The sequence below is a fragment of the Lipotes vexillifer genome, unplaced genomic scaffold (genome assembly GCF_000442215.2).
Source record: "Lipotes vexillifer unplaced genomic scaffold, Lipotes_vexillifer_v1.1 scaffold617, whole genome shotgun sequence".
Taxonomy (NCBI): Eukaryota; Metazoa; Chordata; class Mammalia; order Artiodactyla; family Lipotidae; genus Lipotes; species Lipotes vexillifer.
Window position 1 is genome coordinate 1,197,500 of NW_006771417.1, and position 25,925 is coordinate 1,223,424.

The 25,925-nt window shown below is 39.8% G+C and overlaps 2 protein-coding genes across 4 annotated transcripts in view; one reads left to right on the top strand and one right to left on the bottom strand.

The window, feature by feature from the left end:
* The window catches only part of SRI (sorcin), a 14,684-nt gene extending 13,588 nt beyond the window's left edge, over window positions 1-1,096 (top strand). The window contains exon 8 of the mRNA XM_007446745.1: window positions 889-1,096. Coding sequence (XP_007446807.1) covers window positions 889-915 — 27 coding nt within the window. The 3' untranslated portion in view covers window positions 916-1,096. The remainder of the gene's footprint in view (window positions 1-888) is intronic.
* Window positions 1,097-10,956: 9,860 nt separating this feature from the next.
* The window catches only part of ADAM22 (ADAM metallopeptidase domain 22), a 243,068-nt gene continuing 228,099 nt past the window's right edge, over window positions 10,957-25,925 (bottom strand). The window contains exons 29-31 of one of the 3 annotated variants that reach the window (XM_007446747.1): window positions 21,904-21,990; window positions 16,167-16,290; window positions 11,549-11,618 (exon numbers count right to left, since the gene is read on the bottom strand). In XM_007446747.1, the coding sequence (XP_007446809.1) occupies window positions 11,598-11,618; window positions 16,167-16,290; window positions 21,904-21,990 (232 nt within the window). In that variant the 3' untranslated portion in view covers window positions 11,549-11,597. Of the gene's footprint in view, window positions 11,619-16,166; window positions 16,291-21,903; window positions 21,991-25,925 lie in introns of all 3 variants that reach the window. The other 2 variants (XM_007446746.1, XM_007446748.1) reach the window with 2 other exon arrangements.

Here is a 25,925-nt window from a genome sequence, read left to right on the forward strand (position 1 = left end):
CAGGAATGCTGCAGGAATTAGCAGTGCCCAGGGCCTCAGTGGTGTTGGAAGAATGCGAAAGAAAACTGAGAGCAAAGGCAGAGTCTGCTGCTGTGTGTTTGGTGGTGAAGCAAACATTTCACAGCAAATACTGATGCTTCTACACTGAGGTTTCTGATCTGCAAGGGAAGGGTCAGATATTGTTTCTGTGCATCCATATACTGGTACACTAGAATTTATAAAGCAGATTTTAAGGGAATAAACCGTTTTAAAGGCAGTCTGGTAGAACAGTGGGGTAAAACTGCAGTTCTGAAGTTCCCCATGGGATAGAATGGTATAAACTGTACTGTTACTTGTATTTGTAAGTAGGTGCCTTTGATCATGACCATGTCTAGAGTAAGATATTTTTTGGAATTTAAATAATTCTTTGTGCATTGGGGTAAGATGGGGTAAGATGAGCTTCTTGTAAGAAGCTTTGATGTGAGAAACCCATTGGGTTTTATATTAGACTGCTTCCTTCAAAAAATGAACCTTTGGGCTTCCCTGGTGGCGCAGCGGTTGAGAGTCTGCCTGCTGATGCAGGGGACGCGGGTTCGTGCCCCGGTCTGGGAGGATCCCACATGTCGCAGAGCGGCTGGGCCCGTGAGCCATGGCCACTGGGCCTGCGTGTCCGGAGCCTGTGCTCCGCAACAGGAGGGGCCATGGCAGTGAGAGGCCCACGTACCACAAAAAAACAAAACTAACAAACAAAAATGAACCTTTCCACTCATCATTTACTCCTATTTTGAAAAGGATTTTTTTTAATCCACAATTCAAATGAGAATACCAAAAGGTAAGCTGCCTAAAAATAAGCTAGGGTGTATTCTGTGTTCTGAGGTCTGCAGTGTAACACTGATTTTTCTCTTTCAGTTCATTCAGTGCGTCATGAGTGTTTAAGTCAGGAGGAAGACCTATGAAGATAATCCACATTCATTCCAACTGGAGTTCTTTGCTCTTTGCCTTCAGTAATTGTGTGCAAACTTACACAGCCACTTTTCCTTAACAGCTGTTGTAAAGGTTTATTACTTTATGTACAACTCAAGTTTTTAGTTTTGATAATATATTCTTTGGAATGTTATTAATATCAGATCCGGTCAGTTAAACACCATTTAGAACTTCCTTGAGCCATTGTTAATCATGCCTTATTTTCTTGCTAAGCCTCTTTTATGTAAATTTAAGTGTGCAAATTGTTTAAGGCACATTATGTATTTTTCATTGTAAGCTACTAAAACCTTTTCATCAGACTACAGCTGTTGTCGTCCCTCTTTTAGAAGGGCTTTTCCGTGGTATTGAAAGCTTTACGTGTGGAGTATTCTCGTCATGTAAATGGTTTAGACCCCCTTGGATGCAAAAAAAACAACAACCAAAAAACAAACCTGGTAATATATGTCAGGAATCTCCTGAGTGGAAACTTAACACAGCTTAAAGGCTTAAAGATATTTTGATGGCTGTATAAATGGAAACTGGTTGAATAATTTGAGTGGCAAATACTGCCTGTTATCAAGTTCCGTGTCATCATCCATGTAGACCTTTGCTAACTATACTTAAAAATTTTGAACATTATGAGCTTAACTATGTAAAAAAGAAAATTGATAGGAAAAGACTAAAGGAATGTATGAAAATATTAACTGTGGTTATTTTTGGCTAATGGGATTCTAGGTGACTAATTCCCTTTATGCATTTCAGTATTTTCCAAGTTTTCTATAATGTGTGTGCTTTCTTTTTAAAATCAGAAGATGCTAATTTTTAAACGGTGATACATCCATTTTGATATGCCATGTGTTCACACTTACATTAAAAAATATACACAGTACAGACATAGAGAATGGACTTGAGGACATGGGGAGGGGGAAGTGTAAGCTGGGACGAAGTGAGAGAGTGGCATGGACATATATACACTACCAAATGTAAACTAGATAGCTAGTGGGAAGCAGCCACATAGCACAGGGAGATCAGCTCGGTGCTTTGTGACCGCCTGGAGGGGTGGAGGGGGGTAGGGAGGGTGGGAGGGAGACGCAAGAGGGAGGAGTTATGGGGATATATGTATGTGTATAGCTGATTCACTTTGTTATACAGCAGAAACTAACACACCATTGTAAAGCAATCATACTCCAATAAAGATGTTAAAAATATATACATACACAGTAAAAGAACTGGAAAGAGTATATAAAAATGTTGATGTGGCTTCCACTGGAAGTCAGAATTATGAGCTCATTTTCCCCCTTCCTGCTACTCTTCCAAATATTCTCTGACAAGCAAGTATTACATTTATAATGGAAGACATTTTTTAATTTTTAAACCATGTACTAGTAAGGTCTGGATTCTAATGCTGGCTGTGCCTCTTACTAAATATGTGGTTTGATCATTTTAGATAAACTCAGAGCCTCAATTTCCCCATCTTGGAAAGGAGGTAATATATGCCTCCTGGGGTAGTCTGAATATGAAAAAGTGCTGGCATGATAAGCACCAGTAATGTTTCTGTTTCTTAAATTTAAAGCTGGCCTAGTTTACTCTTTTTAGCAAAAGAGCTTAACAGATAAAACAATGAAATTAGTCTCCCTGCCAGCAAAATATCTCTTATTTTAGGGTACAATGTGAGAGTAACCGTTCAGATGATCAATTAGTTGTCAGCGAAAGAAAAATAAAACATTTTCTAAGCATCTTTAGCCTCATTCCACTATTTTCAAATATTGCGTGCATGCTCTCTCTCCCCGTATATATATATATATATATATATATATATATATATATATATATATATATAATGTATGTATATACACACAGAGATGTATACATTTAACAAATATTTATTAAACCCTAACTTATGTATTTCTGTCATGTAGTCACACTCAGGCTACATCTCAGAATGTGAGTCAACCTGCTTTCTATTAATTTCATGGTGAGCCTAGGTTTCATTCCAGATATATTGTCTGTGAGGTCACAAAGCCTGGCTGGAGCCTGAGCTGTACAGAAGAGAACTAATGGGGGCTCAGAGGACCAGGAGGCAAGGAACTCACCTTAAGAGTCCCAGCACCTAGAGGCTTCAAATTCATCAGGCTCCCCTGAGGAAATCGTAGTTTAAGGAAACGGTTATTTCCTGGGTGACCAAGGTGATAAGGAAGAAGGGCCTTGCTGACCAAAGGTTATGCACCATTCTTGCACCATCTGACTGCTTTGGTAGGTCCCAAGGTGTGTTGCATCAGTCATGGTTCTGAATTTGCTTTTGAGTAAGTGCTAAAGTGTTACAAAACTGTGTCTCTGGAAATAATTCAGCTTTAATTATTGATATCCTTATCTTCTCCACTTCTACTTTCACTGTTTCTTTCTGAAAGCGTACAGCCTGGTCTTCAGTATGTCCTGCAGTTAGAAAGTTTCCTTCCCCTTGACAAATGTGACGTATCCATCCTCTTTAACACAGCCAAAATCCTCCTTACAAGTTCATCTCGTGTTGCCTTATTTCTGTTTGATGGTGGGTTCTGTTTTACTCATTATATACATCCAGTGCAGCCTCACTGCCTTCTTCAAAACTGTTTTTTGGTCTACTTTTCTTAGAGCATGTAGTTGGAGCATAATAAAGCTGTGAGCTCAAACTTGCATACTTCAGTCATTTGGAGAATTAAGTTCCTCAAATCACCCCAACTCAAGATTGAATTTAATTTGGGGGATGAGTGCTTTATCATGGTGTGTCAAGAGATTTGTGATGATAAAGTACTTACAGCCCTTTCTGAGCAGTTCCATAGGAATGTGGCCGCAAGAGGCCTGTGCTTCCCCGGGGACAGTTGGCATAGATTTGCCCCCACAGCAGTCATATTTCATTCATCAGAGCTCTCACTCTTATTGAGCCAAAAAGTCTAGACTCCACTTCAGCGTGATGTTCCAGGCAGTACCGTCAGTCCACGAAACGGCATGTGAGCGAGAACTTCTGCTATCTCTGATCTAGACTTTGCTTTTGCTTTGCTGAGTGTGTTACTGTTTCAGTGTTTATCTTAGTGGATTATTGTATGCCTAAAATACTATAAATTGAAGGAACGGAGCTATATGTAATCACCATTTTTTAAAATCTCATAATAAATGTACAAACCCTTAGTCAATTACTTCTGTTTTTCTCACATTAAAACAGTACTTTACTTACAACTGCTTTTTTCCTCAGCAGACTAGGAGCTGAAGGCAAGGAAATTCCAAGTGCCAGGGTAAAGACTGGTAGATGAAAGGGCTGCTGGGGAGATGATGAAAAGGCCGGGTGGAAAAATTCTTCAGGCAGTGAATTCATGGGCCTAAACTGAACCCATCCAAGGCGCAATGCTTTACAGTCTGACACAAGTGAACTCATTAAATAAGCACCACTGCCTGGGCTCTAGGACAGAATATAGTAAATTGATCCTTATTAGGGTGAGGGAGAAAGTGTTCATGAAATAAGGCAGGTGGATAGAGAAGACTCCATATGTCACCCAGCTGGGGCAATTGTCCAACAAAGTAAGCATTCAGGCTTCACTAAAGGATCATGGTATTTCTCCCCATGCCGATGGTCCATTCTAGAACCTCGTGGAACAGAAAAGAAAGAACCCCCAGGAGCATGCCCACAGAGCTTCTGAAAGAGAAAGAGTAACTGGGAGAAAAGCAGGATTAAAGGGAGTCATGCATCAAAATAACATAAATCTTTTATTGAAAGTCACTTTATTGATGTTACAATGAGAGTAACGTAGAAAAGCGTGGTACCTTATTAGCTTCAGAAGTGAATAAAATTGTGCCAGAAATTTGAACCTTAAGTTACAGTGACCTTGAAAAACAGCAAGATTTTGTTTACCTACATATAACAACTTTATAACCTGAACAGCCATGAAACAAATCGCACTTGATCTGGAAAGCAGTGGCCATATATTTCAGTTGCTGTTCGCCAAAACCCAGTAATAATGTTTAAAGTAGCTTAAGAACCCAAAGTGCAGAGTAGCCAAGAGAATGTTAAAATGAAGCCAAACTATATACACCTGATTACCTGGTTACCAAAAGTGAAACGGTGCCGCCATTAACACTTCCCCACGCAGTGTCTTCCACTAGCTGTAGATGGGACATCACCCCTTGAAGATGATAGATGTGGAAAACACCAGTGCAGACCTACACTGGCTAACATATGAACTGCTATGTTTAGGTAAAAACGCTGTTTTTAAAAGAAGTTGTCTTTTTGTGATGCTAAATTGGAGAGGCAAGCCTCTTCCAGCAAGTTAAAAAAGGAGCACGTGCTTATTATTCTGAATAAACCTTTGCTAAGCATCTTTGAAGTTAGTGTAAAAAAAAAAGTTTTCCATACAGAACAAAGATTTGGGTCATTTTTACCCATTAAAAAGACTGGCTGTAGAATCACAGTTTGATTTTGTACTGGATTAGAAAAGTGAGGTTTCTCATCAGGCAGTGATACACATGTATAATTTAGCAAGAACTCTTGTATTATTACTGAATAAATGTATTAATTCCTATCAGCACTTTCTGTATTGTGTTATCTAGTGTAACTTAGCACCACCGTGTTTAAGGATTTGGGGGCTCTTTGCATTTTTTAAGAGCTTGACCATCAAAACACAAATCCACATCTGAAACTTCATAAAACGAGAGACTAAGCCGTAGAGTAAACGTATCATAGTATAGTACAGTATTGTATGCGTATGTATTTTTTAACGAGAGGAAAATGCGCGTTTCTTCAAAAACTCATAAACTCTTCAAAAACAGTACTGATGAATTTGTTAAGCATATTATCTCAACATTGCTAGACTCATTGTATGCCTTTTTGTAAAAAACGAAAAACAGAAAAGAAAAAAAAAACACTTTTTCCCTGGTTTTGATTCCAAGGACACCTAAAAGCATGAATGGTGATGTCCTTAAGCCAAACCCCTGTCAGTCTTGAAGCACCTCCAGGTACGATACAGGTTCTATGAACGATGCAACAGGGACAGCCACACCAGGCGTTGGCCCATTATGACTAGACAATGAGGCTTTACACAGCCAACACTCAGTAAAACCGGAAAATACACAGGTCTGCCCTAGGCACGCAGCACCTCTCCCTATCATACCAGTGCCCGACCTGTGCTCTTCCGCTGGCTTGGCTTCTGAGCTCTCCCTGCGCCTCTCCATTCTGCTCCTATCCAGGGCTAAATGCCCCATGACCTCCCAAGCCTTGCTGTTTATCTCCCCTCCAGCCTGAAACACCCTGACAACCAACCTCTCAGTGACTTCCCAAGTTGCATAATCCATGCCGATGCCGATGGAAGGCTAAAAGTGCCTCTCTCCCCTAATTCCACGCCCCAATGGTTCCCCGCGTGCCAATTCAGGCGAATAAGTGACTTACCTCCATGACAGTGAAAGTTCCTAGTCAGGAGAAAAGATCTGACAGCTACTGAAGAGAGAGCGACTTTGGAAGTAGGAAGGGTCTGGAAGCATCTCTCAAACCCACAGTGAGAATGCTTACTGTTTGTCAGGCTATGGATATAAAGGACAAAAACACTAGGCAGGTTTTTGTTGTTTCCGAATGTTTTGCTTTTCTACCTACAAACTGAACCATAAGATGCTCCATTTGGGGGACTCTGACAAAGAAGAAATACTCCTGATATCTAAAATCCCGCTCCATCTTTGTTTGCTCTGCATCTGCAGGTGGGGTGGAAAATTCCTCTTGGAATTAAAAGCACCTGCCCACAGAGCAGATGCTAAGGAGCATGCGCCCGAAGGTTCCCAGCAGGTGTGGCTGCTCCGATCCCCCGCCCAGACCACAGCACACACCCAGAGCCAGATAGGCTGCTCCCTCTCAGCTGATTTTCACAAGAGCAGGCTGGGCTCCTCAGGGTCCAATAAACAGGGAAAGCTGTTTAGGAAAGTTCTTAGCTCTCCCAGGCTGGAGGAAAGTTGCTGCCTCCGAAATCAGAAGTCTTAGCCCTTCAGAAAATATCTCAGAGGAGAAAAATTCAAAGTTTGAGCCTCCAATTAAGCCCTATGTTTGCTTCGTATATATTTTAAGCTAATAGAATGAGAAATTCATCTTGACTTAATTTAAGAAAAGAAGTATTTGAGTGTCAGTTTTAGAGGAAACATAGACGGGATAGAAAAAAAAATAATTAGGAGCATAAAAAAGTAGACATTATGCTACAAATGGGAGTCAGAACGTTTCATGTAAAATTCATGTCAACTTACCAACTGGTACGATTGTACTTAAAATATGCTGCCCAGGGATTTCCCTGGCGGTCCAGTGATTAAGACGCTGCGCTTCCACTGCAGGGGGAACAGGTTTGATTTCTCATGGGGGAATTTAAGATCCCACATGCGGCTTGGCCAAAAAAAAAAAAAAAATGCTGCCCATAGGGGGCGTCCTGGTAGCAGGGGGCGGTGTCCTATCAAGCTGCGGGGGCAGCAGGCCTGCTTCCCTTCCTTCCCTCACTGCCTTTATTCAGCTCCCCTTCCCATACACTTGGCAAGCTACTCGGTAAGTTCCAGTATATTCCCTTTTTAAGTAAAATAAAGTAAAATAAAATAGTCTTCTCTTTACGTAAGGATTTATTATCATGTCGAATAACACAAGGAAATATTTAAAGCACTAAATATATATGTTAAAATAGAACTACATAACAGCAGGAAATGAAGAATGGATGAGATTAATAAATGAACAATTTTGAAACACTGAAAGTGAACAGAAATACCGTATTTCCTCTAGCCCATAGGCAACTATAAAAATTAAAGAAAACCTAAGAAGGTAAAAGGTAAAGCAGACACAAAAAGATCTGAGACAATAGAGGGGATTAAATTATGCAAATCTGCAAGGGGATCAACAGAAAAAATAGAGAAATGTTAAGACTGTTTGGGAATTCAAACATAAATAGTCCTTCTGTGGAAGTGCACAGAATACCTGATTTTATCTTTTCAGCAACTTCTTTTAGAAACCCTATCAATCTTATGTTCAGAAATCTATGCTGGATTGACTTTACGCAGTGACACAATTTTAAAAGCCTTTTTAAAGCAAGCAGGGTGGAGGTGGGCAGGGGAGTGAAACTGTAGTATCATTTAATAAAGCACCTATATATCAACCTGGAAAATAGCTTTGGCATTTACTTTATTAGTCAACGTTTTATTTTAAGGAAAAGCATTGGGTATCTTTAAAAAAATACAGCAACCACAAATTGAAAGGCCTCCTGATGCTGCACTGTTTGAGGAGTTTATTCCTTTCCACCGATTGCATGTGGCCTGGGGGCCACTTTCTAGCTGGGAGACCCCAGAGGAGGGTGCCACTTCCTGTCCAAAGAATGAGGGGCTGGACACAGAGACCAGTTAATCTGACCAGTCAGCTCCTTTATAGCTCCATGTTTCCCACACCTCCTTTGTTGACACTCTTAGGGGAGAGATATGTGTTGCTTTAAATCAGGGTTTACTATACTGTAACAACTATGGATAAATGGAACATCTCAGGCTGCAGAGTTGTCAATCTGAAGTCTAATCTACACACAAAACTTCAGAAAGAGAGGAAAAAGGCATACAATGGAACACAAAGCCCAAAAAGCTGCTCTTCTCTGCTTAGTATAACAGTCCTATAGTTGACTGGGGGCTATAAATATTAGTTTCATGATACAAACTGCTATGTGGCCTCAAAGTTGCTCTCCAAAATAGATACTCAAAAAAATTAATAATAATAATAATGCTGTGCTTGCGTTTAGTGCCATGGGTCCATTCTCCCTGCCTCAGTGGATGAAAAGTCATAGATATTTAGATTTAATACATCTAGAACACCAACCATGAATTCACATATAGGTACTTCTCACAACTAGCCACTGAAATTATAAACTTGTCAAAGAATGCGGCAAATGGCTGTAAGAAAGTTTACACATTCTTAGATGGAGTAGACATCTAGAATAGAACATCAAAGGTACTATAAAATCATAGTCTCTCGGGGCTTCCCTGGTGGCGCAGTGGTTGAGAGTCTGCCTGCCGATGCAGAGGACACGGGTTCGTGCCCCGGTCCGGGAAGATCCCACATGCCGCGGAGCGGCTGGGCCCATGAGCCATGGCCGCTGAGCCTGCGCATCCGGAGCCTGTGCTCCGCAACAGGAGAGGCCACAAATCATAGTCTCTCTGCAAATAAAACACTTTTCATTCAGTTCTATGTGAAGTTTATTATCGAGGAGGATGACTATAAACTGTATACCTCTAGAGCAACCATGTCTCCCAAAAGGCACAAATAATGATTTTTCACTTGAAATAATAATCTTCATGTAAAAATAATTCAGAAGGTGAGGAAAGACAGAAGGGTGAAGGGATCCATTGACTACATAGCTAATCATTTGTGGATTCTTTCAAACGAGGGATGTGTAACCATAACTAGAAAGCATATTTACATAAGGTACCTTACATTCAAATCTATAACTCTTTTATAGTCAAAATAAACCTTCTAACATTAGCCTTTTATACACTCAATATCAGAAAACATTCAGTGCACATTTAAGTGATCTTGGTCAAAAGCCACTTTATTTGCTACATCTTTAAATCTGTCTGCCCTCCTGTCCTTGGCTTGGGCTATATGGCAACATCACCCAACTTGAGACTGATGGATCATTTTATCGTAGTCTCGACAATCACATCCCTTCCTGTCATGAAAACTGCTGTTTATACTTTATCATTTTGGATAATTAAACTGCTTTTCAAATGTTTTCAAAGACTTTCAGAAGAGAGGTCCGTTACGGAAGACAGACACATAGAGGAGAAAACACTGCCTTCTAATGGGCCCTTCAGTTTGGGCCTCCAAGATCGTTACACACGGAGATGAAATGGGTTTTGTCCTCGGACACTACTGGCAGAGATCAAATTTAGAGGATATTTCTGAAATCTTGTCTGCAGATTCCATTCCTCTCAAGAAAAAGGAGAGAAAATTAGAAAATTCAGAAGTACTCTTTACATCAAAGCATCTGATTGATCCCATTAATTTCTGAGCTCACTTTAGGGTCGCCTCCCAAGAGAAGTTTTCTTTAAGAATGGCAGAGCTGCATGATGACAGCTATCGAACTTTGGTTTTAAAGAAGGGGATTTAACATAGATTTCTTATTTTTCTATGGATTAAAAACATAGAGAGTTCAGAACATCAGATTCTACCCCTTGCCGGCTGTTTGGATAACTTCACAGTTGCTGCACCCTTGGGGTTTTAGGTTTCTTTGAACCCTCTGCGACCTGTTGAGGCTTCCCAGCCCAGCTGGTAGAACCTTCCATATCTTACTTACAAATCAGTGCAGAATGACCTGCTGGGACTCACGTCCCACCGATGATAAATACCCTCAATAAACAGTGTGAAAGTTGTTTTCATTAAAACACGTCATTCATGTCACAGATAAGGGTGGCTAAAAAGCTTTGTTAAAGAACAAAAGTTTAGGCCACAAAGGGTTAGAGTATTGGCAAGTTGGAAGCTACCAATGCATCAGCAGCTGTGGTCTCCTGTGTCTTTGGTGCATTTGTTTAACTCAGCAGGACACACTGTTGTGGGGCTCACAGGTCCCCCCAGGTGAGACTAGCAGATGTGCTCTGGCACCGAAAAAGAATAGCCACTGAGGCAGGCGCTGTAGCCCCTGGAAGGAAGATGGACAGGCTGGAGGATTCCCAGGGAGCAGCCAGCTGGCAGCAGAGCGCCTTGAGGCAGTAAGCAAGCTGTGGAGGCCCGAAGTTCTGTCGGACATTTTGTTCTCTTGTTCAATTAATTACTCAATAAAACTGCCTCTAGACTGTGCACACTTTAAAGGGATAGCACATGGTTTGGACAAATACCAATTATGGGGAGACACATATACAGCCCTGACCACTATTATTTACAACATCATCCGGTCATAATCTTTAAAGACCATTTGATGGATGATGATGACGTGATTGTGACTGATTGTTTTTAGGCATCTGGCAAAATACACTTGTGTGTTAACAGCTGCTTTTTTTTTTAATTTTAAAAATGTTTACATATGTACAATTGTCCTTGTATGCTGATATAAATATGAAAAGTAAAAAAAAAGAAAAAAAAGGAAAAATACATGTTTACAGTTAGCATATGGGATATTGGCCTCTCAAGCTTTAAAGTCCTGCAGAAGAAATCCTATATGCCTTAGCCCAGCATGCTAGTTTCTATTATGGGATGTTGTTTCCTTAAATGTGGAAAACAATAAACAGAAGCCTCATGCACATAGCATTACTGTCTACAATGAGGATGTGCTTCAGAATGTCAAGTTCTGAATCCATTATTGTCCCTTAGGAAACTTGCTACATTTGGGTCATGTGAGTTAATTTCAGTGATATTTCTACATATATCTGTCATGCGGATTATCCGTTAACATACCAGTACCTTAGTTGTTCCACGTTATAGTGTAACATTTCAGTAGTTCTTTTCATGGTTCAATTAAATCTGAAGCCAATGACAAAAAGAAAATGGTATCCAGATGTGAGTCTCGGCTTCCTCTCCTCTGTGGCATTCAGAGATGTTTTCGAGTTGTCTGAAGAGCAGATAGATTTGCAGTGATTCAGTGAGGCTGAGTTTCTATAAAAGTTGAAGTAAACAGTTTCGATGTATCACATGTAAACAGCTGATCTTAAATGGATGTCTCCCATAGCTGCACAACAGAGAAAAGCAAAATTTCACACTGTGAAAGCAGGAAACAGACTTATTCTGAGCTACAAAGATGAAAAAGATTCGGTAATTTTATCTATACTTATGTGATTGTGGATGCGAAGCCTCATAATGGATAAAATAAACACTCTTAATTTTTAGTTCTCTTTTTCCTCTAAACCTGAGTCTCAACGTGTTTTAACAACGACCACCTTTCAATACAAAAACCCCTCACATCCTCATTTAATATTGGGCTGGCCAAAAAGTTCCTTCGGTTTTAAAGTAAAAGTAAAAGACACGTTTTTCATTTTCACCAAAAACTTTATTGAACAACATATTCACCCTTTTGCTCCACTACCTTCTGCCATTTTTCAGGCAACTTCATAATTCCACCTTCCCAAAATTTTTTATCTTTTTGAGCAAAGAACTGTTCCAGGTGCCTTTTACAGTATTCCAGGGAACTGAAATTTTTTACATTAAGAGAATTTTGTCAAGACCGAAATAAATGGAAATCCGAAGGTGCAATGTCTGGTGAATATGGCAGATGAATCAGAACTTCCCAGGCAAGCTGTAACAGTTTTTGCCTGGTCATCAAAGAAGCAGGCGGTCTTGCATTGTCCTGATGGAAGATTATGCGTTTTCTGTTGACTAATTCCGGATGCTTTTTGTTGAGTGCTGCTTTCAGTTGGTTTAACTGTATGCAGTACTTGTGGGAATTAATCATTTAGTTTTTCTGGAAGGAGCTCATAATAGAGGACTCCCAATCCCCCCGTATACACAACATCACCTTCTTTGGATGAAGACCCGCCTTCGGTGTGGTTGGTGGTGGTTCATTTCGCTTGCCCCACACTTTCTTCCATTCCACGTTATTGTACAGTATACACTTTTCATCGCCTGTCCCAATTTGTTTTAAAAAGGGAACATTTTCATTACGTTTCAGTAGAGAATCGCATGCGGAAATATGGTCAAGAAGGTTTTTTTTTTGCTTATGGGAAACCCAAACGTCAAAGCGATTCAAATAACCAAGCTGGTGCAAATGATTTTCAATGCTTGATTTGGATATTTTGAGTATGCTGGCTATCTCCCACGTGGTATAACATTGATCGTTCTCAATATCTCGATTTGATCGCTATCAACTTCAACTGGTCTACCCGACTATGGAGCATCATCCAGTGAGAAATCTCCAGCACGAAACTTCGCAAACCACTTTTGACGTGTTCGATCAGTCACAGCACCTTCTCCATACACTGCACAAATCTTTTTTTGCTTTTCAGTTGCATTTTTACCTTTCTTGAAATAATAAAGCATAATATGCTGAAATGTTGCTTTTTTCTTCCATCTTCAAAATTAAAATGGCTACATAAAAATTCACCAATTTTGGTAAGTTTTTTTTTAAAATGCACGCTGACATGACAGCTGTCACAATGCAATCCAACAAAATTGTTTCGAACACAGTTAAAGACAACTGAGTGCTACTAGAGCCATCTTACGGAAAAAACCAAACGAACTTTTTGGCCCACCCAATATTACTTGAAATTTTGAATAAATTAAATATTGTGTCTCAAATGAAGTAATTTAAAATATTATTTTTTAAAACTACACATACCCTTATTTTCCCCAGGATTCTGATACAGCCATCTAGAACAGTGGTTCTCAACCCAGCTGTACATTTCAATGATCTGGGGATGTTTTAAAAATCCCACTGCCTAAATAGCACACCAGACCAACTAAATCAAAATCTCTCTGGGTGGGACTCAGACATCAGTATATTTTAAAAGTCCTTCAGACAATTCTATACAGTCAATGATGAGAACTACTGACCTTAGGAAAGTGTGAGTCCATTAATACCACCACCGCCCAATTAAAAATCATTGCTCTGGGCCTGTGGTCAGGCTATACACTCTCCAAATCCATCACTATCTGCTAAACAATTGGCCTCTCTCAGGAGTGGACATATCAGAGTAGAATGATGTATCCAGGGCAGGATGTCAATTTCGTAATTCCCTCACCTCTTCCCTCTCCTGGCCTCTGCCACCATTTCTTTAAACCAGCCCCACTGATATCTAATTTCTAAAATATTCAGTAATTGCCTTAATGGACTGAATACAAGTTTGGCATGATCAAATATAAGTGCAATTCAGTTCACCAGAGAAGGAGGGCCAATTAAAAAAAAAGAAAAAAGATCAAGCTGATAAAATATGTTTCCAGGCAATATGATGTGGGTATAATTATTATGAACATGAACAAAGAAAGACTAAGATTAGTGTAACATAGGTTGCAGCCAATTTCCAACCAAATCCCATTTTTACTGGAAATCTGGGGCCAGTCATAGTATGATATCCAATGAGTTTCTGAGGAAAAAAAAAAAAAAAGGAGAAATAGCTAAGTGACTAAGTAGATGTTTCTCTACAGATTCTCTTAATATGTTCTCTTGACTCCTCATGGAAATATTCCGTTACCTACTTTAGGTCCACTTTATATGTCCTTTTCATTAAAAAAAGACACCAAATCTCTCAACTGTGAGGATCTTTGTGTGTGGATGACACCTGTTGGTGGAGACAAGTGAAAATGAATGGTTAAGCAGGAGGTGTGCAAGGCGTCTGAGGGAAAGAAGATCTGGATTGACACTCAGATGATGATACAGAGTAGTTAAGAGTCCAGACTTCACCTTCAGTGAGCCCAGTTTCTTCACAAATGGTTACGAAGATTAAATAATAAATGACAGCTCGCAGAAAGAAGAGAGGAACAAAGGAATGACACTGGGAAAACCTGAAGGTGACGATTATCCCAGTGAGGAGAAAGGAGCAAAGAATTGCCAAGCCATCGCTTTTAAGGATAGGCATGACCTTGGCCATGTCTGGATAGCTGTAACAGAAGGCTTGCTGATAGAAAGATCTGCTCGTTAGATTGTCCACAGCCCACAAAGACAGCCCAGAGACAGGGGCTGCCTATTCTGTAGGATTCTGCTACTTGCTCATGGGAACCAAGAACCAAGCAGACCTTTCACACAACTGTCCCCAAGGCTACAGTCTTCACAGCTGCCCCACTCAGCCTAGAGAAAAGGTCAAAGGCCAGCCATTTCTTCTGGAGGATGACATTTTCATGGGCTCTCATGTGGGAACATCTCCAAAAACCTGCACCCTGGCATGACAACAGTTAAAAGAATGTCCCCAGTTAGATAGAACAAAACAGCAATGTAGACAATTTATCAGGGAGAAAATGTGAGGTGTTCTACTTCAGCAATTCCCTGGGGAGGGAAGGAATGACATCAGCCTAAGGTTTCATTACCACATACTTATATCACAAACAAGTGGATGCCTACTCACAAGTCTTTGTTTTTTTTAAGGCCAAAAGCTGAGTGCTGGGAATCTGAGTTATCGTCTTCCTTTCCATCTTTTACCATTGCCCATATTAATATATGAAGGTAATTTTTTGTATGGTTAACAAAATACCACCAATTGTTTTTAAAGTCTTTTCGATTATAGTGATCTAACCAGCACATGTTTTCTTACTGACTCTGAATTGATCAAGTTAAAATTTGAATGATCCATGTTTACCTTGGACCCCATAATGTAAGTTCAGGGTCCAAGAGGCTCTGAAATATCTTTCAAAACCAAAAAGCCTAAGAACTCAGGACCCACTAGCCAGATAAATCTGTCCAGGCTTTTAGAGCTTTATTTTTTTGCAACATTATTTCTGAAAAGATCAAAATTATAGTGTAACTGACCACAACAGAGCCTGGACATCAGTAAAGGTAATTATTCTTTAGTTATATCTTTCACGTAAGTTTCTGAGGGTTGGTCTGCCTCTCTAAACTCCACTGTATCTCAAATTTCACATAATGGATGTGTTCTGGGAATGCTGTGAGACTAAATAAAATCATAATTTAAATGTAAAGGAGGACTTAGTATTTACATGAAACTTCTGATGAATCATTTTTATAAAAATAGTAAATTCCAAATATGTTTTTAACGTTTTCTTAAAATAAAAGGTTGCTAAATTTCACCATACCCTTTGCCATACTCTTAATATTACAGATTTTCAAGGTTCCTTTCCTTGTACAGTTATCCAAATTCCACCCCCATCCCCAAGACACTGATCTGACTTTCTGTCATGGGTTCCTATTTTTTTAACTCCCACTGGGTGTTATTAGCCAACAAAAGGCCTGAGTAAGCAAACTGGGCATGGAAATGAGGCTGGTTTACTTAATCTCTGGCATTTCAAGGTATATGTAAAAACTGATAAAGCAAAATACACTCTGTTTTGTCTCTTCCAGGTTGTAATATATTAGCTGCAATGAAAAATAAAAGATATAAATATGTAGCAGTGAATGATTAATATAAGCCAAATATTTCTAGAATTCATCAATAATTAAACAAATTTGCCAATACAAATCTGGGCCCAAAAGCCCCAAGAATCTACTGTTTTCCAAACTCAATTTTTTTCATGTTCTTATGAACAAAAAAAGGATGGCTCTCCCTTTTAAAACATCAACTCACAGATAAACGATCATGACTGAGGATGTTAGCATATGAAAGAAGTTCCCACATACCCTGGCACTTTGTCGGTTCACTTTCTTCTCCTCATCGGGAAGGGGAGGCATTGGATAAGGGTATTTTCTGCTGGAAGCAATAGACCCAGTTGACGAAGAAGGAGACTTGGCAGGAGATAAAGTCCTGAGACGTTGAGAACACATGAAATACATATTATGTGATTGCCTAATACCTTTTCAAATATCTGAAAAATGGGTTCAGAAAGAACCCTCTGATTTCTACTTTCATAGACCACTACTGCAAAGGTTTAACTACTGGGACATACTCTGTCATTCACAACACTAGAATGCTAGAATTTTATCTTCCTAACTTCATAACTGCAATGGATTGTTTCAATATTAGTACACAGAATGCTTTTCAGCTAGAAAGCCACTAATGAGGTTTTTTATAGAATAGATTTTTAAAAAGCTAAAATGAAGAAGGGATTAAAAAATACTCTAAGAGCTCATAGTGGTAAATTAAGTGTACGATATATTAATAGTCTACCTTATTTTTATCACTTAATGTAAAAAATGTTTTTAGTGCAGTAATTCCAATTATAGTTTTCAGATCTGAAAATACAACTGATACATTTATTAGTTACTAAGTCACACACCAGTTTACACAAAACTCATGCATTCAGAGGCCAGTGTGTTAGTTGTGAAAGAACAAAGGCAAATACGAGGGTTTTAATAACACATTAGTAAACATGCAAGCAGTAAGGAGTGCAGAGTTCCAGCCAAACAAAGAGTCTGATGAGAACATACAAAAATGGTCTGATTAGTCCCTACAATCATCATTTCTGTATAGGGGAGGATTCTAAGCCATAGACATAGATCTTGGTAACTCATGTAGGGTATACTTGTCATGTCAATAAGGTGGCAACACTTTAATGACTGGAATTTTACTGAAACTAAAACCAAACACAACAACAAAAACTCTTCCTATTTGGATAATGTGTTCTCATCATGAAAGATCTGCATAAGCCCTTGGTGCATTATGCTGTTCTTGTTTGATTCTGCATGCACAGTGGTAATATTTGTGACGAAGCAGAGCGCACCGGAAGAGACCATATCTGCTATTTTGTCTTTAAAGTGAAAAAAAAAAAACAGCTGAGAGTGAAAAGCCTCGATTTACACTGTGTCAATGAAAAATAAACATGATAATTCGGCAGTAGCTACCCATTCACAAATGTCACCACTACACATCCATGACTCCTCAATTCCTGGTGCAAGGCGGTAATGACCACATCACTGAACTGGTGGCACCGCCATGCTGAAGCACAGGTACTTATTTCAGTGGGGTGCACTGCATCTGCTGTAAGTGACTGACTCAGCCTGCGAGTGCTTGTGGTGTGGTAGCCTTCTGTAGGGGGGAGATCTAGTTACTGTACTGCCTGCACCAAATGAAGATGTCCTTTTCTCCCTGATTTTAAATTTCCGTTCCTATCCATATATTATTCTTTGCTCTGGTTCTGCTGTAGTTTTCAAATCAGTTTCTATTTTATGGACACTAAATTCAAGCTAAGATTTGAAAATAATTTTTCCTACAAACCCTGAGATTTGGCTCAATTTTAAGACTCAAGAGTGATTCAGTTTACTTTAAATCTGTAATTCCTAATGTTTCCTCTGTTTCTGGAAAATGTCCAGAAATGTTCACTCCTTACTGTCACAATATTGCAGCTGTTTGACCTCTGCTGTATTAATGCTATCCATCGCGGAGCAGATGGGTGGAACTTAGAATGTAAGTATTTCAAATCCTCTAAAGTACTTTTTTTTTAAAAAAAGTACTATTAAAGCAATGTACTACCACATCTTTTTCTAATTCAGAAATTCATGATTATTTTCAATTTTAGGAAGACATTTCAAATAGGACGATGATCTTTAGGAAACAAATTCAGTATGTGTAGAATGAGCACATACTTCTGTATGTAAAGATTTAAATATATCTTTCTAAAACTAGGGATATTAACCTGGGTTTGGATTTTAGCCTAATCACTACTGATAAGATATCCATGTTCAGAAAAAATGAGTCAGGTACGCAAACAGCTAAATCTTGTTTACTTTAGGAGATCATACAAACTGAGTCCTCTTTTTCATTCTCTGCAGTGTGTGTGGGTGTCCACAGGATGAGGTATTATTGGCTTATAGCTTCAAAGTCATGCCAGCCATTCATTCGGCCATGGGTCCAAGTGACCAGCTTTGTATACATACAGGGCCATTCCAGTGAGGGTGCTGGAAGTCCAGTCTTCCCCTCAAATAGCTTTCCCTGGCCAAAGCCAATGAGTTTTAAAAGAAAAACATAGTGCACATTTACTACTTTTCACACTAACACACTAGTTTAACTGACACTTTGGACCCTAATGGGAAGAGAAACCAAGCAGCACAGTTTAGTAGGAGCAAGGGGCATCAGGTGTGAGGTTGGCTAGTGTGTGACAGCATCAAGGGAATTATCTTGGGGGGATGGGCAGCACCAGAGCAGGCATCAAAATAAGAGTAGAGAACAAGGCAGGGTAAATCAGTTTAGGGAAAACAAAAACCAAGTTCATATTTCACAAATGTCTACGAAAGACATTTCTTCAAAACCACCTCCAGGCTCTTTTCTGACCTTGGCTACTTGATTGGTGGTTCCAATCTGGCTTCCACTGAAAACCAGGCACCAGCCCAGCTCATTCACTTACAAAGTAAATTTTGGACAAATGCTAACCGTTATAATTACTGCGTTTTTAAAAACCATAATAACCATAGCGGGTACCATTTAGAATTACACAGTGAAGGTACGTCCCTGTGCCAATGGATTGTGGTGTGTCAGACCTCCTGGGTTTGCCTTCTGTAGATAGGCAAGGCCAATCTCACTTCTGTCCCCCAGGACAGGCAAAAACCAGGCCAGTCACACACGTGGGACACACGCCTACCACTTATTCACTTGGCTGTGCTCATGTGCAAATTTTATAGTAGTCTGATGGAAAAAGAAGAGATTTTGGAGTCAGAGCCAGGCTTGTAATTCGGGTTCTGACACTTACTGGCTGTGCTATCTCGAGTTACTCTTTTGCTTCATAGAAAGGGAATAAGAATGCCTACATCTCATGATGTTGTGAGAAATAAAGGAACAATGCAGGCACTCAGACAGTTATTATCATTAGTTTCTTTCCAGAGTTACTGCATTTCCACAAGATCATTGAAGAGAACTCACAAACCGCTGATGAAGTGAGTAATCCAGTGGATAATACCCAATAGTAAAGAAACCTTCTAAGAGCTTGTAAAGCACTGTCACCAACAGAACTGCCCCCAGGATCTAGGTGTGAGAAGATAATGCTCTCACTCTGACCTCACCTGCTCCTTTGTGATGATCTGAATATATACTGACAACAATTTGAGCAAATGCTGTCATATGAGAACTGGGTAAGGGAGCCCAAGTGAGGCACTCTGATCGCTCAAAATCTTTTGGCATTTGCTTTGCTCTTCATAGCGATATGGATACAATTTTTTTTTTTTTAATGCTGGGCAGTATTTCGGACCAGTTTTCTGCAAAGTCCCCACATTGCATTTTGATAAGGATGCCACAAACCCCACACCCCGTGGGTGATTAATAAAGTGACCTTTGCCCTCATTGGTGGTTCTGGCAGGAGAGGTAGCCGTGAATGACCTGGCGGCAGATGAAGCAGACCTGAGCTTAACCATAGGGTTGGCAGAGCATAAGCCAAGGTGTGGACGCTCTGTGCTTCCTACATGAGGCTTGGTGTGGACAGACAGTGGATGAAATTCACTCTGTTGCGTTAGATTCATCGCGTTGCAAGCCCTGGGATACCTCAATTATTCACCACTTCCACAAAAATTCTATGTTGATTTCCAAGTCTTACAGGCATAACCCTTATTAACCCCAAAATGACAGTTAACTTGTAACCCTCCTCTGAATTATATCTAGCCTTTAAACATAAATATGGATTTTTAATAAGGAATTCTTCCTATGACTATCCACTGTAGGACCAACATCTCATATTACAAGAGGAGATAAAGGAACCCTCTACAATTGCCCTTGCAGCTTTGCACGTGCACCTGGGGGAGCTGAAGCATTTCCCCATCCAAATTACATTTAGTCATGCAGCTTCTGGGCAGACCTGGGGGCTGGTTTTAAGAAATGTGAACTCTTCTCTGGGAGCCACATAAACTACTCAGCTTACCCAGGGAGGTGAATCAACTCTTCCGGAGTACCATTTCACAAATTACTGCTGCAAAATGCTAAGTCCATTTAGGTTTATAAGCCCTACCCCATAAGGGACCAAAGTCATTGTGTTTTGGTTCCACGGCTAATACAAATTATAATCTGCCCACAAGCCTGAGGAAAAGAGAAAAGAGAAATAGGACTGCAGGTGAGCCAAGATTCCAAATAACATTCAAAATCATCTTACCTGTCTTCCTGACGCTGGCCATCTTGGGAGCTACAGGTGAGGGTGGGATGTTTGAATGTGAGTGTATGTATATGAGGTTCAGTGCAAAAGTGGTATTAGCAGAGGGACAGGGCAGGAGGGAAAGATGGGGTATAAAAGCAGGAGATATTTTTGTGAGCAGGCAGGGGTTATGCTTCCCTTCGGTTATATGCAAATGTATGGAACAAATTAAAATGCAGGTAGGTCTAATCATTTTCTCAAACTATACATGTCTAAACTAAATGGTACACTGGAAGAGAAAGTCCACCTTATGTGGGTGCTGAGAGTTAAAAACACATACATATTTTGATATCTGATAAATGCTGACCCAAGTCATGGTAATAAGTAATCTGAAAGCTTATTGTTGAAGTTATGTTCAGAAGAGGTAGTAATTGAGTCTATATTGCTTCTTTACATTAGTTGTCCACAAAGTAGTCAGATATAAAGTCGATGTTTACATCTAGGAAGTCAGTTTGATATTATAAAGAGTGAAAAACATGCCATTAAGAGCTGTGGAAATTCTCTCTGACCTCTAATGTTACATGAGCTGCAGTGAACTGAGTAAATTTGCTAGTTTCTAAAGTGTAGGAGTATTGTCTGCTCTTTTGTGAATCAAGATCATGTTTCTGATCTGTTTCCTGTTCTATCTGAAGGGTAAGACAACAACATTCTTACTGGAATAAAAAATTCCTTTAGATGCTTTTTTGAGAATCTGCAAAACCCTTTTCCAGCATAGCCTTCTCTGACAGCAAATGGTTGTACTGAACAAATAAAGCCTAAACTCATTCCCCACACTCTCGTGTGGTCAATATTATCTCAACAATTTTCAAGTTCCATCAGATCAGTGTTTTTACTCAAAGTAAAATTCCACCACATTTCATATGGTTTCTTTTCATGTTTTTCCTTGAGTTTTTGTATGCACTATGCACTCTTCAGGCAGTAAGTAGGAAAAATGCATTATGAAACCGCTAGATTCCAGAAATTAAATTGTTCAGGTTAATAGTGCTTCTTTATTAGTGGAAAGTATGTTTCATGCCCATAGAACACTACATAGCATAGCATGAAGAGAAAGCTACTAAAAAGCTCAAGATGGGGATAGGGACATGCACTAAATGGCAACCCTTTCAAATGGCTTCATTTGAAACGTTCAGAAAAGAACTAGACTTGCTCACGAAGCCAAAAACAGAGATCAAAAGGCAGCAAATAAACAAGGACCCTTTCCACCTATGGGAACTTGTATTGGGGGATACAAGATAGAGAGCCAGTCACACTACAGTATTTGAATGTGCTGGGAGAGTTTGAAAAGGATATAAAATTAATTTATAAAATACCTAAAGTATGGTCCTTCAGTGTTTTTATTCACATCTTCTACCCACTTAGCTACATTATAGTCTCTTTTGAACCATGGGTTTAAATACCTGCAGAAAGCAATGGAAGGAACAAAGAAAGCAGAACAAGATAGAAAATCTGAAAATACACAGCACAAGCTTAGCAAGGATGTTCTTCACCCTCCAAACACTCATGACTATGGCAAATAAACCAGGATGGATGCTGGGTGATTATGAGGCAGTCTGTACAATGACATGGCAATAAACTCAGCTACAACAAGGCTCAAGGCATTCTAGAATGCATTCAACCTTTCAGGGAAAGCCTTTCCAGTGGTTTCCCAAAGTGGATCAGAAGCTCTCTCTCAGAGATCTGTCAGCAGTCCCATTCACCCACCTCCAAAGTGGCTTTTTCCAGGCCACCACTCATTTGGCTTCTTGGTTTTCAAATGATAATGGGCCTTTTTGAGAATATTCAGATGGCTGCAATTCCAACCTGGTGTTTGGGAATATAACACCCCAAGAACAATTAAAAGGGGCCACGTTCTCTTTCCAATATGAAAGGAAAGATTTTACACGGCCTCTGTCTCACTCCTGAGAGCAGATCCCAAGCTGGAGTCAACGAGAAAGGTGACCCAGCTGGCTCTATAAGGAGCAGAAAGGGACCCACTCTTCTGATCCTGGAGCCCCAGCGCACAGTAAGCGTGGTCCCAAGAGGCCTCCATGTTCTTGAAGGTGGGTTTAGTAACTTAGGTGCAGCTGCGATGTCCCTTCCTCCCCTTTGGGCACTCCACACTCATGTTTCCAGTAGGAAATGGCCCTCACAGGTTGCCTTCCAAGTGTCTGATCACTAAGGAGTGACTGCCAGAGCATAACAACAACCTTAGTTAACATTTCCCTGATGGATCTGGCCAAAGTCTCCATCAGAATTACTGCATAAAGAAAAATGTTAAAGGCAGTAAAATTATGAGTGCAAGGGTTTTTTGGTTCTTTTGGTTTTTTTCAGTTTCTTTTGATTTTTACCCTGGAAGCCAAGCAAAATCACATTCTCGTAGAATATGCCCTTGTCAAATAAATACAGTTTCAACAAATTCACTCATGGAAGAATTTGGAGGTTTTACTGAGTTTTCTCACTTAAAAGGTAACTTCTAGAGATGCTAGAGACAATAAAGATTCAAGCTCCATAAAACTTTTAAAGTTATTTGGAAACAAACCAGGGAAAATGATAAAAAACACTGTTTTTTTTGTGGTTAAAGTCTGCTTCTTTCCTCCATATTTAGTTTTAGTTAGTAGATACATTTAAATCAAGATACATTTCCACAGTTAAACAAACAAAATTAGATTATTTTCCATAGTGATATTCCTCAACTTGTTAGCTATAACCAATGTACGCCACAAAATAACATCACGAGTTCCCTCCTGAGAGAAGGGCTTGATTGTTTTTCATGCTTACATGACCATTTTTGCTAAGACAGTGTCCCCTGACTTGAGAACAACTCGCACTTCTTTTTGCCTTTAGCCACAATCATTGCCAACTTGTGCTTTTGACAGAGATAGCCAATTAAAACTTGCATAAAGATTTCCACTGAGACTCTGAACAAAAAGAAAAAAGTCAAAAAGCAAGTGCAGCCACACATAAAGGCTAGTGAATGCTCTGGCCTGGGGAAAACCATAGAAAAAGCCCATGCAGCTGTTACCGGGTGAAACACAGCCGCACAGCAAACTGAGTCACCCACAGGCAGTCGGCCACTTCCAGGAGGAGACATGTGTTCCTTTCACTGTCAATATCAGAAGCTCTAAGGGACAGCCATGGATGTTCCAGGAAACCTACAGCCACATGGCCTGACTTGCACATGGTGGACCTTTCTCTCTGTGTCCGGGAACATCTCAGAAAGCTGTGATCACTTCACTAGAGGTCACTGAAGAGAGCTCTCAACTGTAGTTCCCTCTGGGGATGTGCCCATGAAAGTGTCTTCACAGTGGGCCTCCTAATATCTCTAGGTAGTGCCGACTGGAGTGATGGGATTTCATCAAACTGTGATACATCTGCCTACGTGGCTTGACTTGGCTTGTAGCGCAACATGCAAAAAAAAAAAAAATGCGTTCGACAGGAGAGGAGAGCTCTCTGTGTTCTCCAGGATGGAAAGGCAGAGGAAAATTAGCTGGTGCTGGCTGGACCAGGACCACCTCCGAGCAGACGCTGGGGGTCAGTCACAGATCAAATGACCCTGTTCTCAGCCAAGGAAGGGACTTGGAGGCAGATTAAGTGGCAGCCCAAAATGAAGGGGCAGGTGGAGACTGACCTGTGATCCAGACTCCCTGTCTGGGGGCTGTCAGAGCCCCCTGGGTTTATGCCTTGGGATGGGACTGTCTGGGCGAGGGAGTGCCCAGGCTCAGGTGCTTGGGGCTCCCTCCTGTAAAAACACAATATATAATACAAAGTCTAAGCCAAAAACTTTCTTTACATCATGTACAACAGTGAGGAAGATGCAAAACTTTGAGTGGAAAAACAGTACAATAAACAAGGACATTTTATAGCAGAGTATGCATTTGTGGGGCATGGTTTCATTCATGTCCCGATGTTTCATCATCCTTTGGGATGATGAGATACTAAAGGGAATGTTGAAATAATGGACCCGATAATACCTCATTATCTAAAAAAATTTTTAAAGAGATGTTTGTCTGTGGTCATTCTGCTCCTCTTATAATTACACAAGTGATACCGCTGTATCAGAAGCAAATGGGATTATTTAACAAATATGGAAAGTATTTTAAAAACCTGTCGACATAAATCTTGATATGCTGTGTATTAGGATTTCTTTTAAGAAAAACAAAAGAAAACATAGTGTCCGAACAATAAGGTAAGTGAGAATGTGAGAACAGTGGTCAGCTTCACGGACTTGGCTCCATTCAGGTTACATGAGTCATGTGACCAAGTATGAAAGTCTGAAAAATCTGAGAGAGTCCTGAACACTTCTTCTTCATAAAGATGACTTCATTATAATGTCTTATTAAATGTAATAATTATCTCACAGGCAAGATTTCTCAAGGGGTTATCTATAGTATCATAATATTGTTTACATGATATGTAATTATTTTCAAAAAATAGGTGATTATGCTAGAAAATGTTGCTAAACACCAAGTGTTCCTTGGATCCTAAACTCATAGCTTTAATACAATATTGGATATTTGATTGTTGTTAAGAGTTTTCAAAGCCTTGTTATAGGAAATACTGTTAGAACACTAAACAGTACACAAAGGAAGTTCTGAAGAACATTCTGCAGTTTTACCTGTACTCTTGTGAGCAACTGAGATAAGCTAAGAAGCTCTTACCAGGTGACCTCATGCAAAACAAATCAAACAACATTCCAAGAAGAGTTTATCCACAATGAGCCCTAAAGCATTCAAGCGCTTTGGGGATGTATAAGATAAACTCTAACGGATTAGTTATTTGTGATGGAGTTCTATGATGCCAGTCTGGACCATGCAGTGGTATCACTGGAACCTACCTACTGTTTCTAAGGTAAAGTATCCTCTAGTAAACTTGGACAAGCCACTTACAAGACAATACCATCAGCAGGCAGCTACAAATTCCAGGGCAATGTTATTGTCCTGGACTGAAAAAGGCAGGGTATATGATGGAAAAGCTAACGTGAGTTTCTGACAAGCGGTTAACAAATATCTGCTATTCAGATTTTTTTTAAGTGTTAAGGCATGAAGAAGCAATAGAGATGCAGGGAATCATCACTAGCACTGCAGTGAGAAATAAGTAAAAAATACATATAATTTTTTAGGTGGGTGCACAGAGTACAGTTAATTAAAACCAGGTGGCAATCAGGTCCAGAAGGAAACTAAGGATGTGTTTTATTCCATGAAGGGAGATAAAGGTTTCAGGAAGCTTGGTTTTGCTTGAACTTTCTTAAGTGGAGAAACAAACAAAAAGTGTATGGTGTTTACTTCATTATAAATGACTTTAAATGTAACTGCTGACCCTATCCCCACTTTAAAAAAAAAAGGTGTGGCTATCA